Genomic DNA, 25,717 nt, shown 5'->3' with positions numbered 1-25,717 from the left:
TGGCATCATGAGGGAGGGAAATTATGTGGATATATTGAAGCAACATCTCAGGACATCAGTCAGGATGTTAAAGCTTGGTCGTAAATGGGTCTTCCAAATGGACAATGACCCCAAGCATACTTCCAAAGTTGTGGCAAAATGGCTTAAGGACAACAAAGTCAAGGTGGCCATCGAAAAGCCCTGACCTCAATCCTACAGAACATTGGTGGGCAGAACCGAAAAAGTGTGTGCGAGCAAGGAGGCCTACAAACCTGACTCAGTTACACCAGCTCTGTCTGGAGGAATGGGCCAAAATTCACCCAACTTATTGTGGAAGGCTACTCAAAACATTTGACCCAAGTTAAACAATGTAAAGGCAATGCTACCAAAAACTAAATGAGTACATGTAAACTTCTGACCCACCGGGAATGCAATGAAAGAAATAAAAGCTGAAATAAATCCTTCTCTCTGCTACTATTCTGACATTTCACATTCTTACAATAACGTGGTGATCCTAATTGACTTAAGACAGGGAATTTTTACTAGGATTAAATGTCAGTAATTGTGAAAAACTGAGTTTAAATGTATTTGGCTAAGGTGCATGTAAACTTCCGACTTCAACTGAAAGTACTGGAAACAATAGAACACTATGAAATATCGGGAAAACCAGGCCTGGTTTTCATAGCTGACTTTGAAAAGTATTTCGATAACTGGGAGTTTTTACTGGATTAAATGTCAGGAATTGTGAAAAACTGAGTTTAAATTTGGCTAAGGTGTACGTAAACTTCCGACTTCAACTGTAGGTCCTTGATGGCAGGAAGCTTGGTCCCAGTGATGTACTGGGCTGTACGCACTACCCTCTGTGGCGCCTTATGCTCGGATTCCGAACAGTTGCCATACACCTCTCAATGGTGTAGCTGTGGAATTTTTAGGATCTAGGGACCAATGCCAAAACTTTTCAGTCTCCTTAGGGGAAAAGGCGTTTCTTGGTGTTTTTGGACCATGATAGTTTGTTGGTGATGTGGACACAAAGGAACTTGAAACTGTCGACCCGCTCCACTACAGCCCCGTCAATGTGAATCGGGCATGTTCGGCCCTCCTTTTCCTTTGTCTTGCCCTTGTTGAGGTAGAGGTTGTTGTCCTGGCACCACAATGCCAGGTCTCTGACCTACTCCCTATAGGCTGTCTCATCGTTGTCGGTGGTCAGGCCTACCACAGTTGTGTCGTCAGAAAACGTAATGATGGTGTTGGACTCATGCTTGGCCACGCAGTCGTGGGTGAACAGGGAGTACAGGAGGGTACTAAGCATGCACCCCTGAGGGGCCCCAGTGTTGAGGATCAGCGTGGCAAATGTGTTGTTGCCTACCCTTACCACCTGGGGGCGGCCTGTCAGGTAGTCCAGGATCCAGTTGCAGATGGAGGTGTTTAGTCCCAGGGTCCTTAGCTTAGGGATGAACTTGGGTCTAGTGTTTCCGGGATGATGGTGTTGATGTGAGCCATGACCAGACTTTCAAAGCACTTAAACACAAAAGTGTGTGTTTAAGTGAGTGTGAGCTGTGTCTTTCATTCTCCCACTCCCCACTCTCTTTTCCTCTCACCCATCCACACCACACATGCAAATATTGCCATCAGGTGGTGGATAGACATTCTTCTGTGTGTGTGTGTGTGTGTGTGTGTGTGTGTGTGTGTGTGTGGTGTGTGTGTGTGTGTATATGTGTGTTTAACATTTAACCTTGAGCATTGTCTTATAAGGTACACACCATAACTTCAATGCTGAGTGTACAAAATGGCCTGTGAATGCGGTCTTATAAGACAATGCATAAGGTTAAATGATAAAAGCATAACATTCAATTTCCATTTTATAGAGAGCCATTTAACAATCTGTCCTCTTGGGGATTTCCCGTAGCCACGAGGATAGTAATAAAAACCCACATGTACTCACGCACACACACCAGTCTCAACAGTGAAATGTCCAGCCCCAGTCAATGATACAGTTAAATTGAAGCCAATATTGTAGAAAATTGAAAAAGTCCCCACAAGGATAGTAAAACAGTGAAAGTTCTCTCTTGTGGGGACATTTCCCACATCCCCACTAGGACAAAGGCTATTTTAAGCTTAGTGGTTAAGTTTAGGAGTTACATGCTGACCACACCACTCGCATTGCGTGCGCAAGCGTTGCAAAGTGAATGTACACATACATGTTATTCAATCATTTCATCTAAACTCTCTACACTGCTCTCGCGCGTCTGCGTAGCCAGGCTCTAAAATACAACTTGGTTCTATTTTTGATGCTTGGCGCGCTGCAAGTTCCGCCTCTCCTATCTCCGCATTGGTTTTTCGGAGCATATAGCCACATGGGTGATTGAAGGATGAACTGAGGTCCACACTCCAGTCAAGTTGGTGGTGGTAATGCACCTTAAAGTTGGTTGCCAACCGAGATATAAAGTACACAGAAAAAGAAGAAGACTACTACTGAAGGAGGAGAAATAACTAGAACCAATTAGTTTCCCATATTATTTGTGGATGTCGGCGTAGAGAACACACAATTTTGTGTGACTCATATCGTGGACTTTTTTTTTGGAAGAAGCTAGCTAGCTAACGAAGAACAACAAAGAATATCTAGTTAACAGAAGAAAGAAAGAGAAAATCAGGACAGAAGAAAAAGGATATCAAAGTGAAACAGTTTTCTAAAGACACAAGAGACAATAATACAAGAAACAACACTTCTGTAGCTTGTCAACTATGTGTCTGTCTATCCCTGTTCTCTCCCCTCTGCACAGGCCATACAAACGCTTCACACCGCGTGGCCGCTGCCACTCTAACCTGGTGGTCCCAGCGCGCACGACCCACGTGGAGTTCCAGGTCTCCGGCAGCCTCTGGAACTGCCGGTCTGCAGCCAACAAGGCTGAGTTCATCTCAGCCTATGCTACCCTCCAGTCCCTAGACTTCCTGGCGCTGACGGAAACATGGATTACCACAGATAACACTGCTACTCCTACTGCTCTCTCTTCGTCTGCCCACGTGTTCTCGCATACCCCTAGAGCATCGAGCCAGCAGGGTGGTGGCACTGGAATCCTCATCTCTCCCAAGTGGACATTCTCTCTTTCTCCCCTGACCCATCTGTCTATCTCCTCATTTGAATTCCATGCTGTCACAGTTACCAGCCCTTTCAAGCTTAACATCCTTATCATTTATCGCCCTCCAGGTTCCCTTGGAGAGTTCATCAATGAGCTTGACGCCTTGATAAGTTCCTTTCCTGAGGATGGCTCACCTCTCACAGTTCTGGGTGACTTTAACCTCCCCACGTCTACCTTTGACTCATTCCTCTCTGCCTCCTTCTTTCCACTCCTCTCCTCTTTTGACCTCACCCTCTCACCTTCCCCCCCTACTCACAAGGCAGGCAATATGCTTGACCTCATCTTTACTAGATGCTGTTCTTCCACTAATCTTATTGCAACTCCCCTCCAAATCTCCGACCACTACCTTGTATCCTTTTCTCTCTTGCTCTCATCCAACACTTCTCACTCTGCCCCTACTCGGATGGTATTGCGCCGTCCCAACCTTCGCTCTCTCTCTCCCGCTACTCTCTCCTCTTCCATCCTATCATCTCTTCCCTCTGCTCAAACCTTCTCCAACCTATCTCCTGATTCTGCCTCCTCAACCCTCCTCTCCTCCCTTTCTGCATCCTTTGATTTTCTCTGTCCCCTATCCTCCAGGCCGGCTCGGTCCTCCCCTCCTGCTCCGTGGCTCGACGACTCACTACGAGCTCACAGAACAGGGCTCCGGGCAGCCGAGCGGAAATGGAGGAAAACTCGCCTCCCTGCGGACCTGGCATCCTTTCACTCCCTCCTCTCTACATTCTCCTCTTCTGTCTCTGCTGCTAAAGCCACTTTCTACCACTCTAAATGCCAAGCATCTGCCTCTAACCCTAGGAAGCTCTTTGCTACCTTCTCCTCCCTCCTGAATCCTCCTCCCCCTCCCCCCCCCCTCCTCCCTCTCTGCGGATGACTTCGTCAACCATTTTGAAAAGAAGGTTGACGATATCCGATCCTCGTTTGCTAAGTCAAACGACACCGCTGGTCCTGCTCACACTTCCCTACCCTGTGCTTTGACCTCTTTCTCCCCTCTCTCTCCAGATGAAATCTCGCGTCTTGTGACGGCCGGCCGCCCAACAACCTGCCCACTTGACCCTATCCCCTCCTCTCTTCTCCAGACCATTTCCGGAGACCTTCTCCCCTTCCTCACCTCGCTCATCAACTCATCCTTGACCGCTGGCTACGTCCCTTCCGTCTTCAAGAGAGCGAGAGTTGCACCCCTTCTGAAAAAACCTACACTCGATCCCTCCGATGTCAACAACTACAGACCAGTATCCCTTCTTTCTTTTCTCTCCAAAACTCTTGAACGTGCCGTCCTTGGCCAGCTCTCCTGCTATCTCTCTCAGAATGACCTTCTTGATCCTAATCAGTCAGGTTTCAAGACTGGGCATTCAACTGAGACTGCTCTTCTCTGTGTCACGGAGGCTCTCCGCACTGCTAAAGCTAACTCTCTCTCCTCTGCTCTCATCCTTCTAGACCTATCTGCTGCCTTTGATACTGTGAACCATCAGATCCTCCTCTCCACCCTCTCCGAGTTGGGCATCTCCGGCGCGGCCCACGCTTGGATTGCGTCCTACCTGACAGGTCGCTCCTACCAGGTGGCGTGGCGAGAATCTGTCTCCGCACCATGCGCTCTCACCACTGGTGTCCCCCAGGGCTCTGTTCTAGGCCCTCTCCTATTCTCGCTATACACCAAGTCACTTGGCACTGTCATATCCTCACATGGTCTCTCCTATCATTGCTATGCAGACGACACACAATTAATCTTCTCCTTTCCCCCTTCTGATAACCAGGCGGCGAATCGCATCTCTGCATGTCTGTCAGACATATCAGTGTGGATGACGGATCACCACCTCAAGCTGAACCTCGGCAAGACGGAGCTGCTCTTCCTCCCGGGGAAGGACTGCCCGTTCCATGATCTCGCCATCACGGTTGACAACTCCCTTGTGTCCTCCTCCCAGAGTGCTAAGAACCTTGGCGTGATCCTGGACAACACCCTGTCGTTCTCCACTAACATCAAGGCGGTGACCCGATCCTGTAGGTTCATGCTCTACAACATTCGCAGAGTACGACCCTGCCTCACACAGGAAGCGGCGCAGGCCATAATCCAGGCACTTGTCATCTCCCGTCTGGATTACTGCAACTCGCTGTTGGCTGGGCTCCCTGCCTGTGCCATTAAACCCCTACAACTCATCCAGAACGCCGCAGCCCGTCTGGTGTTCATCCTTCCCAAGTTCTCTCACGTCACCCCGCTCCTCCGCTCTCTCCACTGGCTTCCAGTTGAAGCTCGCATCCGCTACAAGACCATGGTGATTGCCTACGGAGCTGTGAAGGGAACGGCACCTCCATACCTTCAGGCTCTGATCAGGCCCTACACCCAAACAAGGGCACTGCGTTCATCCACCTCTGGCCTGCTGGTCCCCCTACCTCTGAGGAAGCACAGTTCCCGCTCAGCCCAGTCAAAACTGTTCTCTGCTCTGGCACCCCAATGGTGGAACAAGCTCCCTCACAACGCCAGGACAGCGGAGTCAATCACCACCTTCCGGAGACACCTGAAACCCCACCTCTTTAAGGAATACCTAGGATAGGATAAAGTAATCCTTCTAACCCCCCCCCCCCCCTTAAAAGATTTAGATGCACTATTGTAAAGTGGTTGTTCCACTGGATATCATAAGGTGAATGCACCAATTTGTAAGTCGCTCTGGATAAGAGCGTCTGCTAAATGACTTAAATGTAAATGTAATGTAAATGTGGAAATTACCACGAGAGACACCTGACGTCAATATTAAATTGAATCATTCTTTATTATCAGCAAGCTGGAGAGCTTCCAGTCAAACTTAGATGCATAAAGTACCGGTCTGAAGTGGGACTGTTGGGGATGTCCCATTAGTACTCTCATATACTGCTTATACAGACAAGTTATATTTGCATGATTTACATGATTAATTATTCATAATTAATAAATCATTCACTTTTGGTTCATGCATGTGACCGACCAATACCTCACGTGGCCTCTTCTCACCAAGCTGAGACCTTGAAACTGAGACACCCCTTTCGGTTCTCAAAACAATGTTCTGGGTCTACTGCCAAATTACAGATACTAATAGTGGGGATTCCTCCCAGGCACGATCAATCAGTGACATGCATGAACCCAGTCGAATGGGTTATTAGAAAAGCACCAACATAAAATTTTCCTTCACCCTCAAAATGGGTCAGAATTCTACAAAAGGACCTTGTGTATTTCAGGTAAAATAACAACCCAATGTTTATATCCCAGGACAATTACCTAGCAACAGCAAGCTAGCTAGCTAAATGTCCATGAATGTTTATTGAGTTCCAACCTGTCCCCAAATTAATATAGTTGGTTCAGAGTTTTGATATTTCAACCTGCGTGTCTGGATCGTGTCTGTTGTAGATGAACAAATCAACATTTGCGAGATGGCGCAAGCGAGTGCCCGGGCTAGACAGTATGTTAGGGTAAGGAAAAATGTGATTTTTAATACAAAATAGACTTTAGGTCCTCAGGAGGATAGCAAAACATATAGTGTGTGGGCTTGGATTACTGTGTGTGTGTGTGTGTGTGTGTGTGTGTGTGTGTGTGTGGGGTCTGTAGAAAGAGCACCAGTGCCATATAAACACTTTTTTATTTATTTCAATGTTTTTATGAATATCTCTTGTAACAACAGAGTAAACCAATTTGTAATACCTACCTACAGTATAAAAAAATAGGGCAATATCCTCTTTCTAATGATATAAACTTTATTTCTCAACTCCTAATATTGAGCAAATCACACTTGCACCTTCGGAAAGTATTCAAACCCCTTAACTTTTTGCACATTGTTACGTTACAGCCTTATTTTAAAATGGATTAAATAAAACATTTTCCTCATCAATCTACACACAAAACATTTTTTTTAGCAAATGTATAAAAAAAATAAAATGGAATATCACATCTACAAAAATATTCAGAACCTTTACTCAGTACTTTGTTGAAGCACCTTTGGCAGCGATTACAGCCTCGAGTCTTCTTGGGTATAATGCTACAAGCATGAAACACCTGTATGTGGGGAGTTTCACCCATTATTCTCTGCAGATCCTCTCAAGCTCTGTCAGGTTGGATGGGGAGCGTCGCTGCACAGCTGTTTTCAGGTCTCACCAGAGGTGATCGATCGGGTTCAAGTTCGGGCTCTGGCTGGGCCACTCAAGGACATTCACTTCTGTGGTGTCTTGGCTGTGTGCTTAGGGTCTCTCTGTACTTTGCTCCGTTCATATTTCCCTCAATCCTGACTAATCTCCCAGACTATGCCGCTGAAAAACATCCCCACAACATGATGCTGCCACCACCATGCTTCACCGTAGGGATGTGGTGCCAGCTTTTGTTCTGACGTGACGCTTGGCATTCAGGCCATAGAGTTCAATCTTGGTTTCATCAGACTCCTGTTTCTCATGATCTGAGAGTCCTTTAGGTGTCTTTTGTCAAACTCCAAGCGAGCTGTCATGTGCCTTTTAACTGAAGAGTGGCTTCCGTCTGGGCACTCTACCATAAAGGCCTGATTGGTGGAGTTCTGCAGAGATGGTTGTCCTTCTGAAAGGTTTTCCTATCCACAGAGGAACTCTGGAGCTCTGTCTGAGTAACCATTTGTTTCTTGGTCACCTCCCTGACCAAGGACCTTCTCCCCCGTTTGCTCAGTTTGGCCGGGCGGCCAGCTCTAAGAAGAGTCTTGGTGGTATGTACCCTTCGCCAGATCTGTGCCTCGACACAGTCCTGTCTCGGAGCTATACGTACAATTCCTTCAAATTCATGGCTTGGTTTTTACTCTGACATGCAGTGTCAAATGTGGGACCTTATATAGAGAGGTGTGTGCCTTTTCAAATCAATACCAATCAATTGAATTTACCACAGGTGAACTACAACCAAGTTGTAGAAAGATTTCAAGGATGATCAATGGAAACAGGATGCACCTGAGCTCAATTTTGAGTCTCATAGCAAAGGGTCTGAATACTTACAGTTGAAGCCAGAAGTTTACATACACTTAGGTTGGAGTCATTAAAACTCGTTTTTCAACCACTCCACAAATTTCTTGTTAACAAACTATAGTTTTGGCAAGTCGGTTAGGACATCTACTTTGCGCATGACACAAGTCATTTTTCCAACAATTGTTTACAGATTATTTCACTTATAATTCACTATATCACAATTCCAGCGGGTCAGAAGTTTACATACACTAAGTTGACTGTGCCTTTAAACAGCTTGGGAAATTCCAGAAAATTATGTCATGGCTTTAGAAGCTTCTGAAAACTTATTCTGGGAAACTTGTGGAAGGCCACCCGAAACGTTTGACCCAAGTTAAACAATTTAAAGGCAATGCTACCAAATACTAATTGAGTGTATGTAAACTTCTGACCCACTGGGAATGCGATGAAAGAAATAAAAGCTGAAATAAATAATTCTCTCTGCTACTATTCTGACATTTCACATTCCTAAAATAAAGTGGGGATCCTAACTGACCTAAGACAGGGAATTTTTACTGGGATTAAATGTCAGGAATTGTGAAAAACTGAGTTTAAATGTATTTGGCTAAGGTGTATGTAAACCTCTGACTTCAACTGTATGTAAATAAGGTATCTGTTTTAAATGTTTAATAAATGTGCAAAGAATTCTAAAAACCTGTTTTTGCGTTGTCATTATGGGGTAATCAGCTAAAGAGCTGCTATTAGCGACCATGTGTTTGGAGTAGGGCTGGCAGAATTATCATGTAATATTCGTCATAATACATTCATTTTAGGAGTTTACCCAATAAATATAGTTTACCAAACAGCAGTTTTCTATTTTTATATGAAGTGGGTAAAGATAGTAATCATTTTACAAGCAGAATGGCACGGTTGGGGGGAGAAGCTTCATTTCCGAGAGTTCGAAGCGGTAAAAAAACGTTTGTTTTTGAGACGGGGGTTTCACCAAAGCTGTGTTGTATTCATTAAGCATGCCGTAGATCATTCTCAGAGATGCTTTGTGATGCATCACAAGCTCAACAAAAAAAATTCTACAAAAATGTCCCTTGGCAAGAAAAGGTTGAAGACCACTGGCATAAAACAACCATTCCATTTCTAGGAAGTTTTAGGGCTGTTATCTCATATTTAGTAGATATACGTACCAGATGTATCTGTTAGTTACACAGCTACTGAGAGAGAAATACAGAGGAAAGGGATATAGAGAAGGAGAGAGATGGGTGGGAGAGGGAAATGGAGAGAGAGAGAGAGACAGACGGCGAGATAGTCCACAGGGTGCACTGGTAAGATATGCACCCAGGTGCATCTTGGGTAAAGAGTGAGTGGCCACTAGATGAGTTTATCATCAGTATTCACCTATCTGCCTATTCACCCTCCACTGCCTCCAAATGACTCCCTCACTACCTCGTTTCCCCTCATCTCGCACCTCTCTTTCTCTCCCTCCAACCATCTATTGCATGCATACGCACACACAGACACGCACTCTTGCACTTTCAGACAGGGGAACACACACTTAAAAAAGACACAAGGACACTTATGTGTGTGCACATACTCGCACCCAGAAGCAGGAAAGCAGACAGGCACACATGCACACATATTCAGACCCCTTTGATTTTTTCACATTTTATTGTGTTACAAAGGGGGATTCAAATTGATTTAATAGTATATTTTGGGGTCAAAAATCTACACAAAATACTCCAATGTCAAAGAGTCCTAAAAATGAAATACCTCAAATACAGTCATTGCATAAGTATTCATCTCAAATCAAATCATATTTTATTGGTCGCATACACATATTTAGCAGATATTATTGCGGGTATAGCGAAATGCTTGTGCAGTAATATCTACTGTAACAATTCACAACAATACACACAAATATAAAAGTACAAAAATCGTATTAAGAAATATATCATATTTGGACGAGGAAATGTCGGAGTCTGGAGTATAAATACAGTATATATTTATAGATATATATACACTCACACACTGTAGTTGGTGTTGATTTTAGTTTACCTAAATTTCAGAGAAATCTGAGTTTTCTACGGCGCTACAGCAGACGGAAAAAACTATCGGACCTCCTTGACATGGCGTTATTCCTTCTTGGTCAACTGTGCCGATATGGGAAGCTTCATGAATACAAACTAATGCATCCAATCTGGATATGTGGTGACCCAAAACACAGGGAACGTTGTCTGGGGTGCCTTTGTGTAGTTTCCTGTAAGTTACCAGGACGTCACTGAGGACCGTGTCAAGACTGTTTTAAGGGTTTCGTCAGGACCTTCATTTTACTAGTCATTAGGAAGTTGAGTGATGGGAACATTCTATCGGGGAACTTTGTCTAGTTCCCTGTAAGTTACCAGGACGTCGTTGATGACCATGTGAGGACATCTTCAAGACATTCTTGGGACAGTCGTTAGGACATCGCATGATGGTCCCAGGTGTCCCAAACTATTAGAAGTATAGTAATGACATTTTATGCGGGGGTTTTAACGTAAGTGAACTGCAAAAATCTCTTAGTACTTACTTTTCGGGGTGGCAGGTAGCCTAGTGGTTAGAGCTTTGGACTAGTAACCAAAAGGTTGCAAGATCGAATCCCCGAGCTGACAAGGTAAAAATCTGTCGTTCTGCCCGTCATTGAAAATAAGAATTTGTTCTTAACTGACTTGCCTAGTTAAATAAAGGTAAAATAAAAGGGATTTGAACTCACAACCTCTGGATTTGGAGTGTGTGGATCTTTCTGTTGCGCCACAAAGTCTGTAGCATTCTCATAGGTCCCCTACACATTCAATATCTATAATACATCTCTGCACGTGCCATCTGCACTGCTATTCTAGTTATCAGTTTATCTAACTTGACTTATTTCAGCAATTTTAAGGTTTTCTGTACAGTTGTCTAATGTAGGTGGGGATTATTATTCTGTTTTAATGTTCCTCATGAATCACTATGATAAATAAAAACGTTTTTCTTGAGTGTATTTTTAACTGAGCCGAAATTCACTTTGATGTGCAAAGTGTAGAACAAGTTTCCATCCAATTGGCGACAGATTTTCATGCAAATATCCTACAATCTGCATAAAAACAACATCCACATTTTCCCACCATAGGGGTGTTTCCATCAAAATGACTTGTTGTGGATAAAAAGCTGTATGTGATGACATAGCGCAAATACAAATTACTTTTGTGGTTCAATTCAAATGTATCAAATATATAATTTTTTTAAAAGTTAAATGGGTTTCCATCACATTTTCAACTCTACCGATGGCTTTCTGTTGCGATAATATAGCAAAATTGCTGATGATGTATGGATAACAGACAGATCATTTATATTTGATCATTGTCAGCCAAGCACCGATCATCATGTCACCAGCATTATTAAAATAATAGCCTACCCTTGATATTTAGTGGAAATTTGCATGAAGCTCATCGCCGTGCACTTAACCGCCATCAATTATTTAGTTATGAAATAAGTTACAAAGCTCATCAAAACATATTTCATGTGCCTATAAACTCTGCATGCTTTTCCACATCGTGGTGATAAAACAAAATACAAAATTGGGTGACTCCAAGTTTCCAGCAATAGGATGGGTTTTATATCAATATTTGTGTATAAAAGCATTTCCACTGCAATTGGCCCCCAAAAATTATCCCACCTCGTCTTGCCTATTTTGTTTTGTCGGCATTGGGATGTTTTAGACAAATTTGTAAGCTCAAATCCCAGGACATGTTCAATAATAATTACTGTGTAAATAAGCACACACAAAGCAATCATGTACGTCAAATATGTAAGTTGAAAACGCCATGTTAAAAGTACTGTTTGTGTGTTTGCGTCCCTAACATTGCCAACAGACAAAGAGCTGGAAATGGATCAGTGATTCACCAATCATGGCCTTGATGGGCTTGTCAACAGTAACAAGGGACGATGTGTAATTAGATGAGGGTGCCCTGTGTAGTAGGCTTTCTTTTGGTGTGTGTGTGTGTGTGTATGTTGTCGTGGCTTGTCTTTAACATTAATCTGAAGACTGTCTAATTAACTATGTTTAATTGTTACCCAATTAAATTAATAATGTAACAATTAACTCATTAGGATCTGGGGCACCACGAGAGCAATTCTTTAAATTAAACTCTAAAAGGTCTTTACCTATCACGTCTATAAACAGTCAACTTATTAATCATTAACTCGTATCATATCACCATTGTGAACAGTCGTAACCTCTTTGCATCTACAAAAACCTGAGCCTTATTTATGATTCAGTACTACACAAATGTGTTTATTTATTTACTAGCTAATTAAATGGGAACACAGGATAAACACACACTCTGGACCAGTTATTGACTGGAGACTTAATACGCTGAGAACAGGTCCCAGGCGGAATGACAACAACATGGATGCTTGTTAAAGAAGAGATGGCGAGGGAGAGAGAGGGACAGAGACACATAAAATTGCCACATTCAGAAACTACTCTCACCTACAATAACCATATATTTCGCACACAAACCACAGCCCACTTTGAGCAAGAAATCATGAATGAATGTATTTACATATGCCTGGGATCTCTCGGTGAACGGGGCAGCCTTGGAAAGGGGTTGGGCCCTTTCGTGGCACAATTGTAAGGCTCTGATTGTCCAAAATGTTTCCAACAACTCTTCTCCTGTTGTCCTTCTTTGTAGTTGTCCGGTATCCGGTGCATTGTCGTGTAGTCCTGAACAGAACTACAGACTTTATTTTCCTTCCATTCGCTCTTGAAGATGCTTCTTTGAAGATAGGCTAGGCAGCCGTATCAATGGTTCCCCAGTGGGGTGGTGAGAGTAGCGTAATACAATGGTTTGAGCAGAGTAACAGGATGGTCCTACTTAATTCGCTTTCGAAGATACTTTACTTAGCACAGCTAATCAGCCGTACCAGTGATTGTCCGGGAGGTGAGTTTATCGTCTCCACCTCGTGTTGAGATACAAAGTTCAGACCATTTTAAACACGCGCATATGCAGCTTCACACTTTCCTGGTATAATGTGTTCATTTATTAACCCATCATTCATACCTTTTGCTTGAAAGGGGTGGTTCCGGCAGGCTGGCACGCTCCCTGACTTCACTTCGGGGCGGTGATTACTCACTATGCAAAGTTATGCAAAACAAGTATAACTTCTCAAATCACATCCCTCTCTTAACAAAAACACTTCAATAACTGTTCATATTACATGAACAACCCATAGTATGGAAACTTCATCTACAGTACCAGTCAAAAGTTTGGACACACCTACTCATTTAAGGGTTTTTCTTTATTTTTTACTATTTTCTACATTGTAGAATAATAGTGAAGACATGAAAGCTATGAAAAAACACATGGAATCATGTAGTAACCAAAAAAGTGTTAAACAAATCAAAATATGTCAGACTAGGGGGTTTGGTCAAGACATTTACACAGATCAGACACGGACAGAATTGTATTAGCTCGGTTTCAAGGGTGTTTATTAAATAACAAACAAAAAGAAAAGAATAGGTCTCCTCCGGGATACCATCTTCTGGGCTCCGGAGTCTTGCTGTATCCTGTGGGGAACAAAACCAAGTTCCCTCCGTTATCTCTGGTCCTGAGCACGACTATACGGGAGTAACCTCTCTTCCCCCAGTCCCCACCCCCGTGTGCTGCCCTTCTGGCAGATATATGGGACTCGTCCAGCTGGTGAGCAATCAGCCCCTTGATTACTCACAAACCACAATCAGCCCCAATTAGTCCTGGCCGGAGAGCCAGTCGAGACCTGGCACGTCCAGCAGAGGGAGCCATCGCAGCATGATGTAGACTCCGTCTGTCACCAGGCCTCGACGAGTCTCTCCCTGGTGGCTAACCTGCTGTATGCCACAATTTATTTTTGATTTTAGATTCTTCAAAGTAGCCTTGATGACAGATTTGTACACGCTTGGCATTCTCTCAATCAGCTTCACCTGGAATGCTTTTCCAACAGTCTTGAAGGAGTTCCCACATACGCTGAGCACTTGTTGGCTGCTTTTCTTTCACTCTGCGGTCCAACTCATCCCAAACCATCTCAATTGGGTTGAGGTCGGGTGATTGTGAAGGCCAGGTCATCTGATGCAGCACGCCATCACTCTCCTTCTTGGTCAAATGGAGTTGTGTTGGGTCATTGTCCTGTGGAAAAACAAGTGATAGTCCCACTAAGCGCAAACCAGATGGGATGGCGTATCACTGCAGAATGCTGTGGTAGCCATGCTGGTTAAGTGTGCCTTGAAATCTAAATAAATCACTGACAGTGTCACCAGCAAAGCACCCCCACACCATCACACCTCCTCCTCCATGCTTCACGGTGGGAACCACACATGCAGAGATCATCCGTTCACCTACTCTGCGTCTCACAAAGACATGGAGGTTGGAACCAAACATTTCAAATTTGGACTCATCAGACAAAAGGACATAGTTCCACCGGTCTAATGTCCATTTCTCGTGTTTCTTGGCCCAAGCAAGTCTCTTCTTCTTATTGATGTCCTTTAGTGGTGGTTTCTTTGTAGCAATTCGACCATGAAGGCCTGATTCATGCAGTCTCCTCTGAACAGTTGATGTTGAGATGTGTCTGTTACTTGAACTCTGTGAAGCATTTACTTGGGCTGCAAATAAATGCTTTGTTAAACACTAACACTTTTTGGGTTACTACATGTTTCCATATGTTATTTCATAGTTTTCATGTCTTCACTATTATTCTACAATGTAGAAACTAGTAAAAATAAAGAAAAACCTTTGAATGAGTAGGTGTATCCAAACTTTTGACTGGTACTGTTTGTAGTGGGTATACTTTCCAAGTTACAGTATTTCCTTGAAACATCACAAAATAATCACAATTATATTAGTGTTCTATAGATCGCCTCTGACCATTCCCCACGTTCTAAGTTCGAAATATTGTTCCAGTATTCGCTTTTGAATGTGTTAGAGTTTCAGCGGGAAAAGGTCTGTTGAGACAAAGCACATTCATTTGGTGAATTTGGAGAGCACAGACCTGATCATCTCCCTTGATTTACTACAGTAGATTTACTACTAGTTCTTTCCTCCCCCTTCTACGGGTGAAAGGGGGTATGATTGAAGTTATTCATTGCAAACCTGATCTGACATATATGGATTCTCGTGGTCAGTCAAGACAATGTACAATGCATTCGGAAAGTATTGAGACCCCTTTACTTTTTACACATTTTGTTATGTTACAGCATTATTCTAAAATTGACTAAATCGTTTTTTCCCCTCATCAATCTACACACACTAACCCATAATGACAAAGAAAAACAGGTTTTTAGAATATTTTGCAAATATATAAAAAATAAAATTACTTTATTTACAGTATTCAGACCCTTTGCTATGAGATTCGAAATTGAGCTCATCCTTGAGATGTTTCTACAACTTAATTGGAGTCCACCTGTGGTAAATTCAAGTGATTGAACATGATTTGGAAAGGCACACACCTGTCTATATAAGATCCCACAGTTGTCAGTGCATGTCAGAGCAAAAACCAAGTCATGAGGTTGAAGGAATTGTCCGTAAAGCTCAGAGACAGGATTGTGCCAAGGCATACATCTAGGGAATGGTACCAAAAAATGTCTGCAGCATTGACGATGCCCAAGAACACAGTGGCCTCTATCATTCTTAAATGGAAGAAGTTTGGGACCACCAAGACTCTTCCTAGAGCTGGCTGCCCGGCCAAACTGAGCAATCGGGGGAGAATGTCTTTGGTCAGGGAGGTTGATGGTCACTCTGACAGCGCTCCAGAGTTCCTCTGTAGAGTTGGAAGAACCTTTCAGAAGGACAATCATCTCTGCAGCACTCCACCAATCAGGCCTTTATGGTAGATTGGCCAGACTGAAGCCACTCCTCAATAAAAGGCACATGAGTTTGCCAAAAGGCACCTAAAGGACTCTCAGACCATGATAAACAAGATTCTCCGGTCTGATGAAACCAAGATTGAACTCTTTGGCCTGAATGCCCAGCATCACATCTGGAGGAAACCAGGCAGAGCTCATCACCTGGCCAATACCATCCCTACGGTGAAGCATGGTGGTGGCAGCATCATGCTGTGGGGATGTTTTTCAGTGGCAGGGACTGGGAGACTTGTCAGGACTGAGGGAAAGATGAACAGAGCAAAGTAGAAGAGTTCCTTGATGAAAACCTTCTTCAGAGAGCTCAGGACCTCAGAGTGGGGTGAAGGTTCACCTTCCAACAGGACAACAACCCTAAGCACACAGCCAAGACTACGCAGGAGTGGCTTCGGAACAATTATCTGAATGACCTTGAGTGGCCTAGCCAGAGCCCAGACTTGAACGCAATCAAACATGTCTGGAGAGACCTGAAAATAGCTGTGCAGTGACACTCCCCATCAAACCTGACAGAGCTTGAGAGGATCTGCAGAGAAGAACGGGAGAAACTCCTCAAATACAGGTGTGCCAAGCTTGTAGTGTCATACCCAAGAAGAGTCTGTATTCACTGCCAAAGGTGCTTCAACAAAGTACTGAGTAAATGGTCTGAATACTTATGTAAATTTGATATTTCAGCAAAAAATGGCTTTGTCATGATGAGGGAAAAAAAACAATTTAACCAATTTCAGAATAAGGCTATAAAATAAAGAAATAACGAAAAAGTCAAGGGTCTGAATACTTTCCGAATGCACTGTGTATATATATGTGTGTGTGTGTGTGTGTGTGTGTGTGTCTGTGTATATAACAACCGTATTGCATTAGTTGTCATGCATCTAAATTACATGAACTCATGGGAGAAGGTGAAGGCTGTAATGCTAGTGAATGCTGACTCAGGAGAATGCTTGCGTGAAGGGATACAGAGGTGGAATTTACTTCTGGGCTGAAAACGCAGCATTATATTAGGATTGTGACTTAGGAGAGATGCTTTTCTCTGGCCTTGTCACCAACAAGCTGCTATGAATAAAGTGTAAGAACAATGTGGTGCTTACATATGCTATGAATCGTTGACTGCTGAATAATGAATAAGTACCGAATGCAGGACTTGGGGTGCATCGCAATACTCTTAAGTGACCTACTTTTCTCTTCATTCTGCACTAATTTGAAAGCAATATGGTGACTGGCATCCAGATCTTTACTTTCAACAGTCCAGTTTTTCAAATGAGTGCAGATGAAGGCGAGGAAATGAGGAGAGGAAGCCACTCTAGAGTATTGAGATGCACCCCTGGACTGCCAAACCCACTGTTGAGCACTGCAGTCTAAATTAAACTGACAAATCCCATTTCTCTCCATCCCTACATGATCCCTTGGGCGCTAATAATAATTTGTGCACGTGGCGGCGAGAGGTGCTGCAAAATGATAGCATAATTGATTGTTTGCCATGAAGCGCGTTCAAGATGATAGATGATTTTTAATAAAATGTGTAATTTGTTATAACATAAGTAATATTTCAGCAGATAAGGCTTGAAGTAAATTACAATTTTAAGTCTTCTGTTTTATTTTAATTGAATCAGGTTCTAGTTTCTTGGAGTATGCATATCTTTATTTATCTTTGTAGGCTATTGAGAGCTATCTGTTTCATTGATGTAGGATACTCCGTACTGTGTTTTCCCCTTCTTTTCTATCAGTTGATAGTCTTTTTTCCCCCTCACTCATTCAAACGAGATCTACCCCCCACCTTTGCCTCACTAATCTTCATGAATCAACACTCTGAGTGAGACAAACTGTCCTGTCCGTCTCAGCAGTCGTGATCCACTTCTAGTCCTGTTCACTGCTCAGTCATCCGGAAGACATGACCTCTCTCTACCCCCTATTTCCTTGCACTCATATGCATATCCACACATTCAGATGGCTGTTTCCTGATTGTCCCTGATTGTGCTCGTTGCTAGCCCTGTCGGGCCGGTTAGCCTCAGAATCCTAATGAGAGCGGAAGGGAGAGAGTCACTAACAGTCGCTAACCACTAGCTAGGGCTCTTTAAAAACACCTGAGAGAGCCAAGTCAGAGCACAGCCCATCGGATTACTGCTCACAAAGCCTCCCCACTGCTTCGTGGGAATTATGTATTTAGCGCCGCATGGCTTATCCTATGAGGGGAATATTGTTATGGTTTGTCTCGGATCATTATCGTCACGACGATGACTAATTATGTTATGTAATTGTGTTTTAAAGCCCATTGACAACAAACGCTGACTGGACTAAGCCTAATACAGAGGCTGTGCAGCTCTCTGACTGCGTAATAGCGCATGATGAGAATGGGAGTTGATTTTTGGTAAATCTTGTTGTCTAGGCTACTTTCTTCATCTTTAGGGAAAAGGAAGAAGCAAAAATGTGAGAGTATCATTACTCAACCGTATAGCTATTCCTCCTTTTAACTACTGTACCTCGTCCGTTTAAAATCTCTAAAAAGGTGACAACTTTGAACAAGTTCAAACGCTCAGTGATTCTAAATCTAGATCTCATTCTCTTCCCCGCTCCCTCTCTCCTAGTCCTCAGACTGAAAACAAGCAATGCAGAATCGAGGTCGGTGTCTTTTCTGTGACCAATGCTGTTGACCGCTCGGTGGCGGTGATTCGGCGAAGTGCTCGTTGTGACAGGCAGGAGATGCGAGCCGGTCGGCTTATCAGAACTCCGGGCCAGTTGGCCCGGAGCAGCGTTAAGTCACGGTTGTCGGACCGGGCTACACGCGAGGACCATGCGCTCAACTTGAATGTGTACGGAGAGGGGGAAGGAGAAAGAGAGGAGAGAGAGAAAGATGAGAGAGATATAGGGGTGATACAGAGCGAGAGAGAGAGAGAGAGAGAGAAACAGGGAGAAAGAGAAAGAGACGCCTCAACCCCATCTCCTTCACGGGAAGCCTGGAATCGGATCCACACACTAAACTGACAGGCACTCAATATGCTTAGATAAGCACAGCGAGTGACAGCAGCAGCTACGTTATCCGTCAGAAGCTTTAACTTTATATGTTTGATAAGTGGAATAGGAGAAGGCCCACGTCAAGCAATCTCAGGCTAAGATTTCTACTCAATTGAAAGTGAATAGTAATCTCAGCATTGTTTACCCCCCATGGGAGATAGTCCTTGGAGACAACTTTTGTTCTACCAGCAGCAACATATTGCACCTAAATGTATTGTTTTATTAGTCAATGGGCTCCCAATAGACTATTCCCCAATAGGTAGAAGTTGCCAGATCTCAGATCAGCTTGCCCTCACCCAATCCCATGCTTACCCTTAAGCGCAAAACTGACCTTAGATCAGTATCACTCCTTAGTCCCTATACATCCTACTGGTCCTATAGCTAGAGGGAGAATACAACACATGTTGTTTGACAGCCTCTGTAGACAGGGCCCAGTAATGAGGGAGGTCTTGCTGGGGGAGATGGGGCTGGAGAGATGGAGTGGAAGGAGAGGAGAGTGGGCATCAATCACTGGTTAAGTTGGGCCCCGAACAGCGCTCAGGGACCTATTAGAGTAAAGTGCAGCAGCAGAAGCTCATGAGAAAGAGCATGCTGCATGCAGTGTAATTGTGTCTAAATGAGGGGGATTCTGTATATATATATGTGTGTGTGTGTGTGTGTGTGTGTGTGTGTGTGTGTGTGTGTGTGTGTGTGTGTGTGTGTGTGTGTGGGGGCAGAGAGAGAAAGGAAGAGAAGAAAGTGTTTTGGTCAAATGTCACCCTTGTAAATGGTTGGATGACACTCAGCTAATTAGTGTAGTGTCTTCATAATGCTTGGTCCATGGCAATCACTTCACTGACGCTTCTTCCAATACTTTTCTTTTCCATTTCTCAGAGAGAAAAAAAATGCTCTCAGTTGTCACTTGTGTGAACACACACACGACACAGAGGCACACAATGGCTTGGGTATATGGGTGACAGCTGTGGCCGCTTGGTGGCCTTTAAGTGGCTGCTGTCATTTGTTCTTTACTGATCAGCAGAGAGTCACAAGACACCAGACCCCCTCTTAGATGTCTGAATGGAAAAGTTAGAAATGTCAAAAGGCCACAATCATAAGAAAGTGGAATTCAGCTTCAGCCAGACTATTATGAGTCCCATGACAAAAACACACCATCAGAGAAGGGTTCATTTGGGTATTTTCCGCTCATAATTTCAAATCAATCGGTGCCATATTTTTGGTTCAGTCATAGATGAGTGCTGAGTGGTAAGGATGATGTATATCACTATTCATTTTCATAAAAAAAATAAAAAAACGATTGACTCTGACAGTGAGTCTGTGTGTGTCGTTAGAATGCTTGACTTCAATGGGGTCTGTCTGTGTCTAGCACGTGTCAAACCCTGCAGAAACAACAACTAGGGGATTCTTTGGTTCAGTTTACCTTGGGACCAGGCCCTGCGCTGGCTGTCAAAACCCCTTTACTTTGGGTCAAAATCAACTAGCTCCCTACGAGCCCTGAAAACACACCACGTGTTCCCCGTTTTCTCCCTGAATATAAATCAAATCAAATTTATTTATATAGCCCTACGTACATCAGCTGATATCTCAAAGTGCTGTACAGAAACCCAGCCTAAAACCCCAAACAGCAAGCAATGCATGTGAAAGAAGCACTGTGGCTAGGAAAAACTCCCTAGGAAAAACTCCCTAGAAAGGCCAAAAACCTAGGAAGAAACCTAGAGAGGAACCAGGCTATGAGGGGTGGCCAGTCATCTTCTGGCTGTGCAGGGTGGATATTATAACAGAACATGGTCAAGATGTTAAAATGTTCATAAATGACCAGCATGGTCAAATAATAATAATCATAGTAGTTGTCGAGGGTGCAACAAGCACGTCCGGTGAAACAGGACGTCCGGTGAAATATAACGCGACAACTGAAAAGCTTTGGCCGCATTTTGTCCCCTCCAGCTCACTTTACTTGAAAGTTGGAACTGCTCTCACAAACCGAGACTGTGGCCTTGACTCTAAAATGTACTTCAGCCCCATTCAAGTGCTGTATTTTCACATGCCAGCTACCCAACACTGATAGATTCGGGAAGATATAAGTAATTGATTACTCTCGACAGTATAATTACAGAAGAGATCAAATGGAGGTTGACGCTTCAATTAATTTTGGCGGCTTTAATTCAAAGTGGGTACTTTTAAATTGAGTTCTGACGAGTTGGAGGGAGCTTAGGAACAACTTTCCTGCCAAGCTGTAGATTTGATCATAACCTTCTGACTAAAATAGCTTACCTTTGCCATTACTCAGGATTATGCCTTTGAATAGCCGAGCGGCTTTGAAGTTTGTGTCTTGCCCTATGTTCAAATATCAGTGTCCTAATTAGGGGTTAATTGTTAGTCCCTATTTCGGGGCTGCCTTGGTAAAAATCTTAAGTCGTAAATCTTTAACTCACACATTCAGTATTAGAGCACTATAGGCTAGTTCTTCTGGCTGTAGAACGTTAGTGACATGGCTCTTTACCACACATAGGCACTCAACAGCAGCGCACTAGTAGGGCTAGCTCTTCTGGCTGTTGCCTTGGTGACACACTGAGTCATCACTCGTTAACTCACACACTCAACAGTAGCGCTATGCTAGCTATTTTGGCATGGGCTGATGCTTACCGATGAAGCCCAGCTGGGAGAACTCCAAGATCATCCACTCCTCAGAAGGCTGCTGCAGGGCAAAGTTCTTCATCGTGGTGAAGTAATTCGGACGGGCCACAATGTCATCCTCCAACTAAGAGAAAGTGAGATTAGAAAAACGGGAAATAAAGACAAACATTCTGTTCTGTGCTTATTTCTCTCATTAACGTGACAATTCCCAGTCATTACGTTTAATTAAATACTAATTGGTGTAATTTGTAGCAATGGGGTTTTGTGATTGCAGCCATATGGCCATGACTATTCAATAATTGAAAACTCTGGAAGGGGTTGAAAACATTACACATCATGAATGACAATGTGAAATTAAGCTGTATTACACATTTGTATGACTCAACATATTGTCTAGTACAGTGGTTCCCAAACTTTATATAGTCCCATACCCCTTCAAACGTTCAACTTCCAGCTGTGTACCCCCTCTAGCACCAGGGTCAGCGCACTCTCAAATGTTGTTTTTTACCATCATTGTAAGCCTGCCCCACACACACACTATACGATACATTTATTAAACAAAATTATGAGTTTTTATCACAACCCGGCTTGTGGGACGTGACAAAGAGCTCTCATAGGACCAGGGCTGTCACGGGCTGGCTCGGAAAAACAGGAGAGGTAGAGTCAGGCGCAGGAGACAGAGAGTTCTTGACCACACTTCTTTATTCAAGAAAAACTGGAGGTGGTCGCCAAAAAATATATAGGGACGCATCCCTTAAATTATTCTGCGGTGGTGTACACAATGAAATCAACCACAGGCAGAGGAAAACCAACATACGTTCCTACAGCACATGAACCGGACAGGAAACACAATCACGCACAAACACAGACAATCTACGCTAAACTAAATAACCCCCCCCCTACTAATGACTAACCCAAAACAGGTGCGTGCCTACCTAGACCTAACCAACAGAAAGTGAAACAAAAAGGGATCGATGGTAGCTAGTAGGCCGGCGACGACGACCGCCGAGCTCCGCCCGGCCGAGGAGGGGCGCCACCATCCGTCGGTGTCGTGACAAGGGCACAAATAATAATATAATAATAATCCATAATTTTGCTCTTTATTTAACCATCTTACATATAAAATCTTTTTTGTTCATCAAAAATTATGAATAACTCACCACAGGTTAATGAGAAGGATGTGCTTGAAAGGATGCCCGTAACTCTGCAATGTTGGGTTGTATTGGAGAGAGTCTTAAATCATTTTCCACACAGTCTGTGCCTGTATTTAGTTTTCATGTTAGTGAGTGCCAAGAATTCACACTAACATAGGTACGTGGTTGCAAAGGGCATCACAGTCTCAACAGCGCGATTTGCCAAGGCAGGATACTCTGAGCGCAGCCGAATCCAGAAATCTGGCAGTGGCTTCTGATTAAATTTAATTTTCACAGAACTGCTTGTTGCATTTTTGATGAGGCTCTCTTGTTCAGATATCGGTAAGTGGACTAGAGGCAGGGCATGAAAGGGATAACGAATCCAGTTGTTTGTGTTATTCGTTTCGAGGAAAGTACCTGCGTAACTGCAAACCTAACTCACTCAGGTGCTTTGCTATATCACATTTGACATTGTCCGTAGGCTTGAGTTCATTTGCATACAAAATCATACAATGATGGAAAGACCTGTGTGTTGTCCTTGTTAATGCAGACAGAGAAGAGCTCCAACTTCTTAGTCATAGCTTCAATTTTGTCCCGCACATTGAATATAGTTGCAGAGAGTCCCTTGTAATCCTAGATTCAGATCATTCAGGTGAGAAAAAACATCACCCAGATAGGCCAGTTTTGTGATAAACTCGTCATCATGCAAGCGGTCAGACAAGTGAAAATTATGGTCAGTAAAGACAAACGTGTCAATACTTTGCCCCTTGATAACCAGCGCACTTCTGTATGTTGTAAAAGCGTTGCCCATTTCATTGCATAGTGCAGAAAATATGAGAGTTCAGGGGCCTTGCTTTAACAAAGTTAACCATTTACACTGTAGTTTTTCAAGCTGTCAGGCATTCCCTTGGCAGTAAGAGCGCCTCGATGGATGCTGCAGTGTACCCAAGTGGCGTCGGGAGCAACTGCTTGCACATGCGTTACCACTCCACTATGTCTCCCTGTCATGGCGTTCGCGCCATCAGTACAGATACCAACATGAGCAGCAGCTACGTTTGTCTACATACGGACCATTAGTGGAATTCCCGTAAGAGAGTAACAGTTGATGTGATTGGATGTTCATTATTTGACTAGGCTACCTGTATTTGACATTGTGTTGTTATTTCGCAGAACACTAGAAGGTTTAATTTTATTTTTGGCAATGAAACGAGGCTACTCAGGCAAGAAAGAAAACTTACCCAAATGTGTAGCCCCGTTACAAAATATAAATGGACTGTTTGGAAATGTAAAGAAAAAAAAAAGAAAATGTGTTCTTAAAATAAATAAAATAAAAAATGTATTTGGCGTACCCCCGACAGCATTGCCCCCAGTTTGGGAATACCTGGTCTAGTACAATTACGTCATCACTTTGTCTGTACACTCTGTCCTTTATCCTCTTACAATTTTGTTTTTAAGCATCACATTTTTAAAGCTTCAATAGACTAGAACAGGAGATGACACACGACCGCAAAATCAATCAAATAAAAGTTATTTGTCACATGCTTTGTAAACAACAGGTGTAGACTCCGACTCTAAACTACAACTAATTAACGCAAAAACAAAAAGAGAAAACAAAAAGAAAAAAAGACAGCTCAACAGTCATGTTGAGAGAAGTGACGGCTGCTCTGCGTGTGTCACTAAACAGATGAGGTGATTAGGAAGGAATAAACTGTGGCATAATGCTCTCCTCTCCTATCTGAGGCAAGGCTCCAGCACTGGGCCCACGCAACCCCTGTCACTTCCCATCTCACGCGCTTCCCTCTCACCCCCTGTTCTCCTGCTGCATGTGGGGACCGAGGTGGAGACAGCCTGGATACATGTTTTGCGAGTTGGACGCAGAGCGAGGGTGATACTGTACATTGGGCTGCAACAGATGGCCGTTATCCTATTCCCAGGCGGTGGCGGAATAAACATGCCTGTTTCCATCGGTTTCCATTTTCCATTGACATTTTAGTCATTTAGCAGAAGCTCTTATCCAGAGCGACTGACAGTTAGTGCATTCATCTTTAGATAGCTTGGGAGACAATCACATATCTCAGTCATAGTAAGAACATTTTTCCGCAATAAAGCTGTGGGAATAATCAAGATAATCTGTGAGGAGGTAGGGTTTCAGGCATTTTTGGAAGATGGGCAGGGACTCTGCTGTCCTAACGTCAGAGGTAAGCTCATTCCACCAATAGGGTGCCAGGACAGAGAAGAGCTTTGACTGGGCTGAGCGGAAGTTGACCCCCGTAAGGGTGGGAGGGCCAAGAGAGCAGAGGTGGCAGAATGGAGTGCTCGGGTTGGGGTGTAGGGTTTGAGTATAGCCTGAAAGTACATGTTTCCATCTGAGTGGCTAAAGTCTGCCTGGTAACGAGGAGCGCGTGTGTGTTTAAGCATATACAACTGTTTTGTTTGTTTGTCTGTTTGCTTGTTTAACCTGTCTGTGTTTTAGTGTCAAGTAGCGGGCACCCTTTTGAAGTTGCAGATACAGGTAACTGATTCTACAAGTGTCTGGAACTTAATTGGAGGGATGCAACACTATTCTTCCATGAGAAATTCCATAATTTGGTGTTTTGTTGATGGTGGTGGTGGAAAGTGTTGGGTTGAGATCAGACAGACTGAGACGGCCATGGCATATGGTTTACATCGTTTTCATTCTCATCAAACCATTCAGTGACCACTCGTGTCCTGTGGATGGGGGCATTGCCATCCTATGGGGGCATGGGCAAAATAATGGCCTGACCAGCATTTTTATACATGACCCTAAGCATGATGGGATGTTAACAGCTTAATTAACTCAGGAACCACAATTGTGTGGAAGCACCTGCTTTAAATATACTTTGTATCCCTCATTTACTCAAGTGTTTCCATTATTTTGTCAGTTACCTGCATGTTGGTTTGCGATATCAGCTGATGTACGAAGGGCTATATAAATACATTTGATTTGATTTGATTTGTTGCAGGTGTGGATTTGAACCTGT

General features: G+C 43.5%; 1 protein-coding gene across 1 annotated transcript in view; it reads right to left on the bottom strand.

The window, feature by feature from the left end:
• The window catches only part of mgat4b (alpha-1,3-mannosyl-glycoprotein 4-beta-N-acetylglucosaminyltransferase B), a 242,742-nt gene that overhangs the window by 35,585 nt on the left and 181,440 nt on the right, over positions 1–25,717 (bottom strand). Inside the window, exon 8 of the mRNA XM_045723878.2 lies at positions 21,592–21,706. Within this exon, the coding sequence (XP_045579834.1) occupies positions 21,592–21,706 (115 nt within the window). The remainder of the gene's footprint in view (positions 1–21,591; positions 21,707–25,717) is intronic.

This window comes from Salmo salar, chromosome 09 (genome assembly GCF_965601325.2).
Source record: "Salmo salar chromosome 09, fSalSal1, whole genome shotgun sequence".
Lineage (NCBI taxonomy): Eukaryota > Metazoa > Chordata > Actinopteri > Salmoniformes > Salmonidae > Salmo > Salmo salar.
This window is presented reverse-complemented; position numbering and strand designations above follow the sequence as displayed.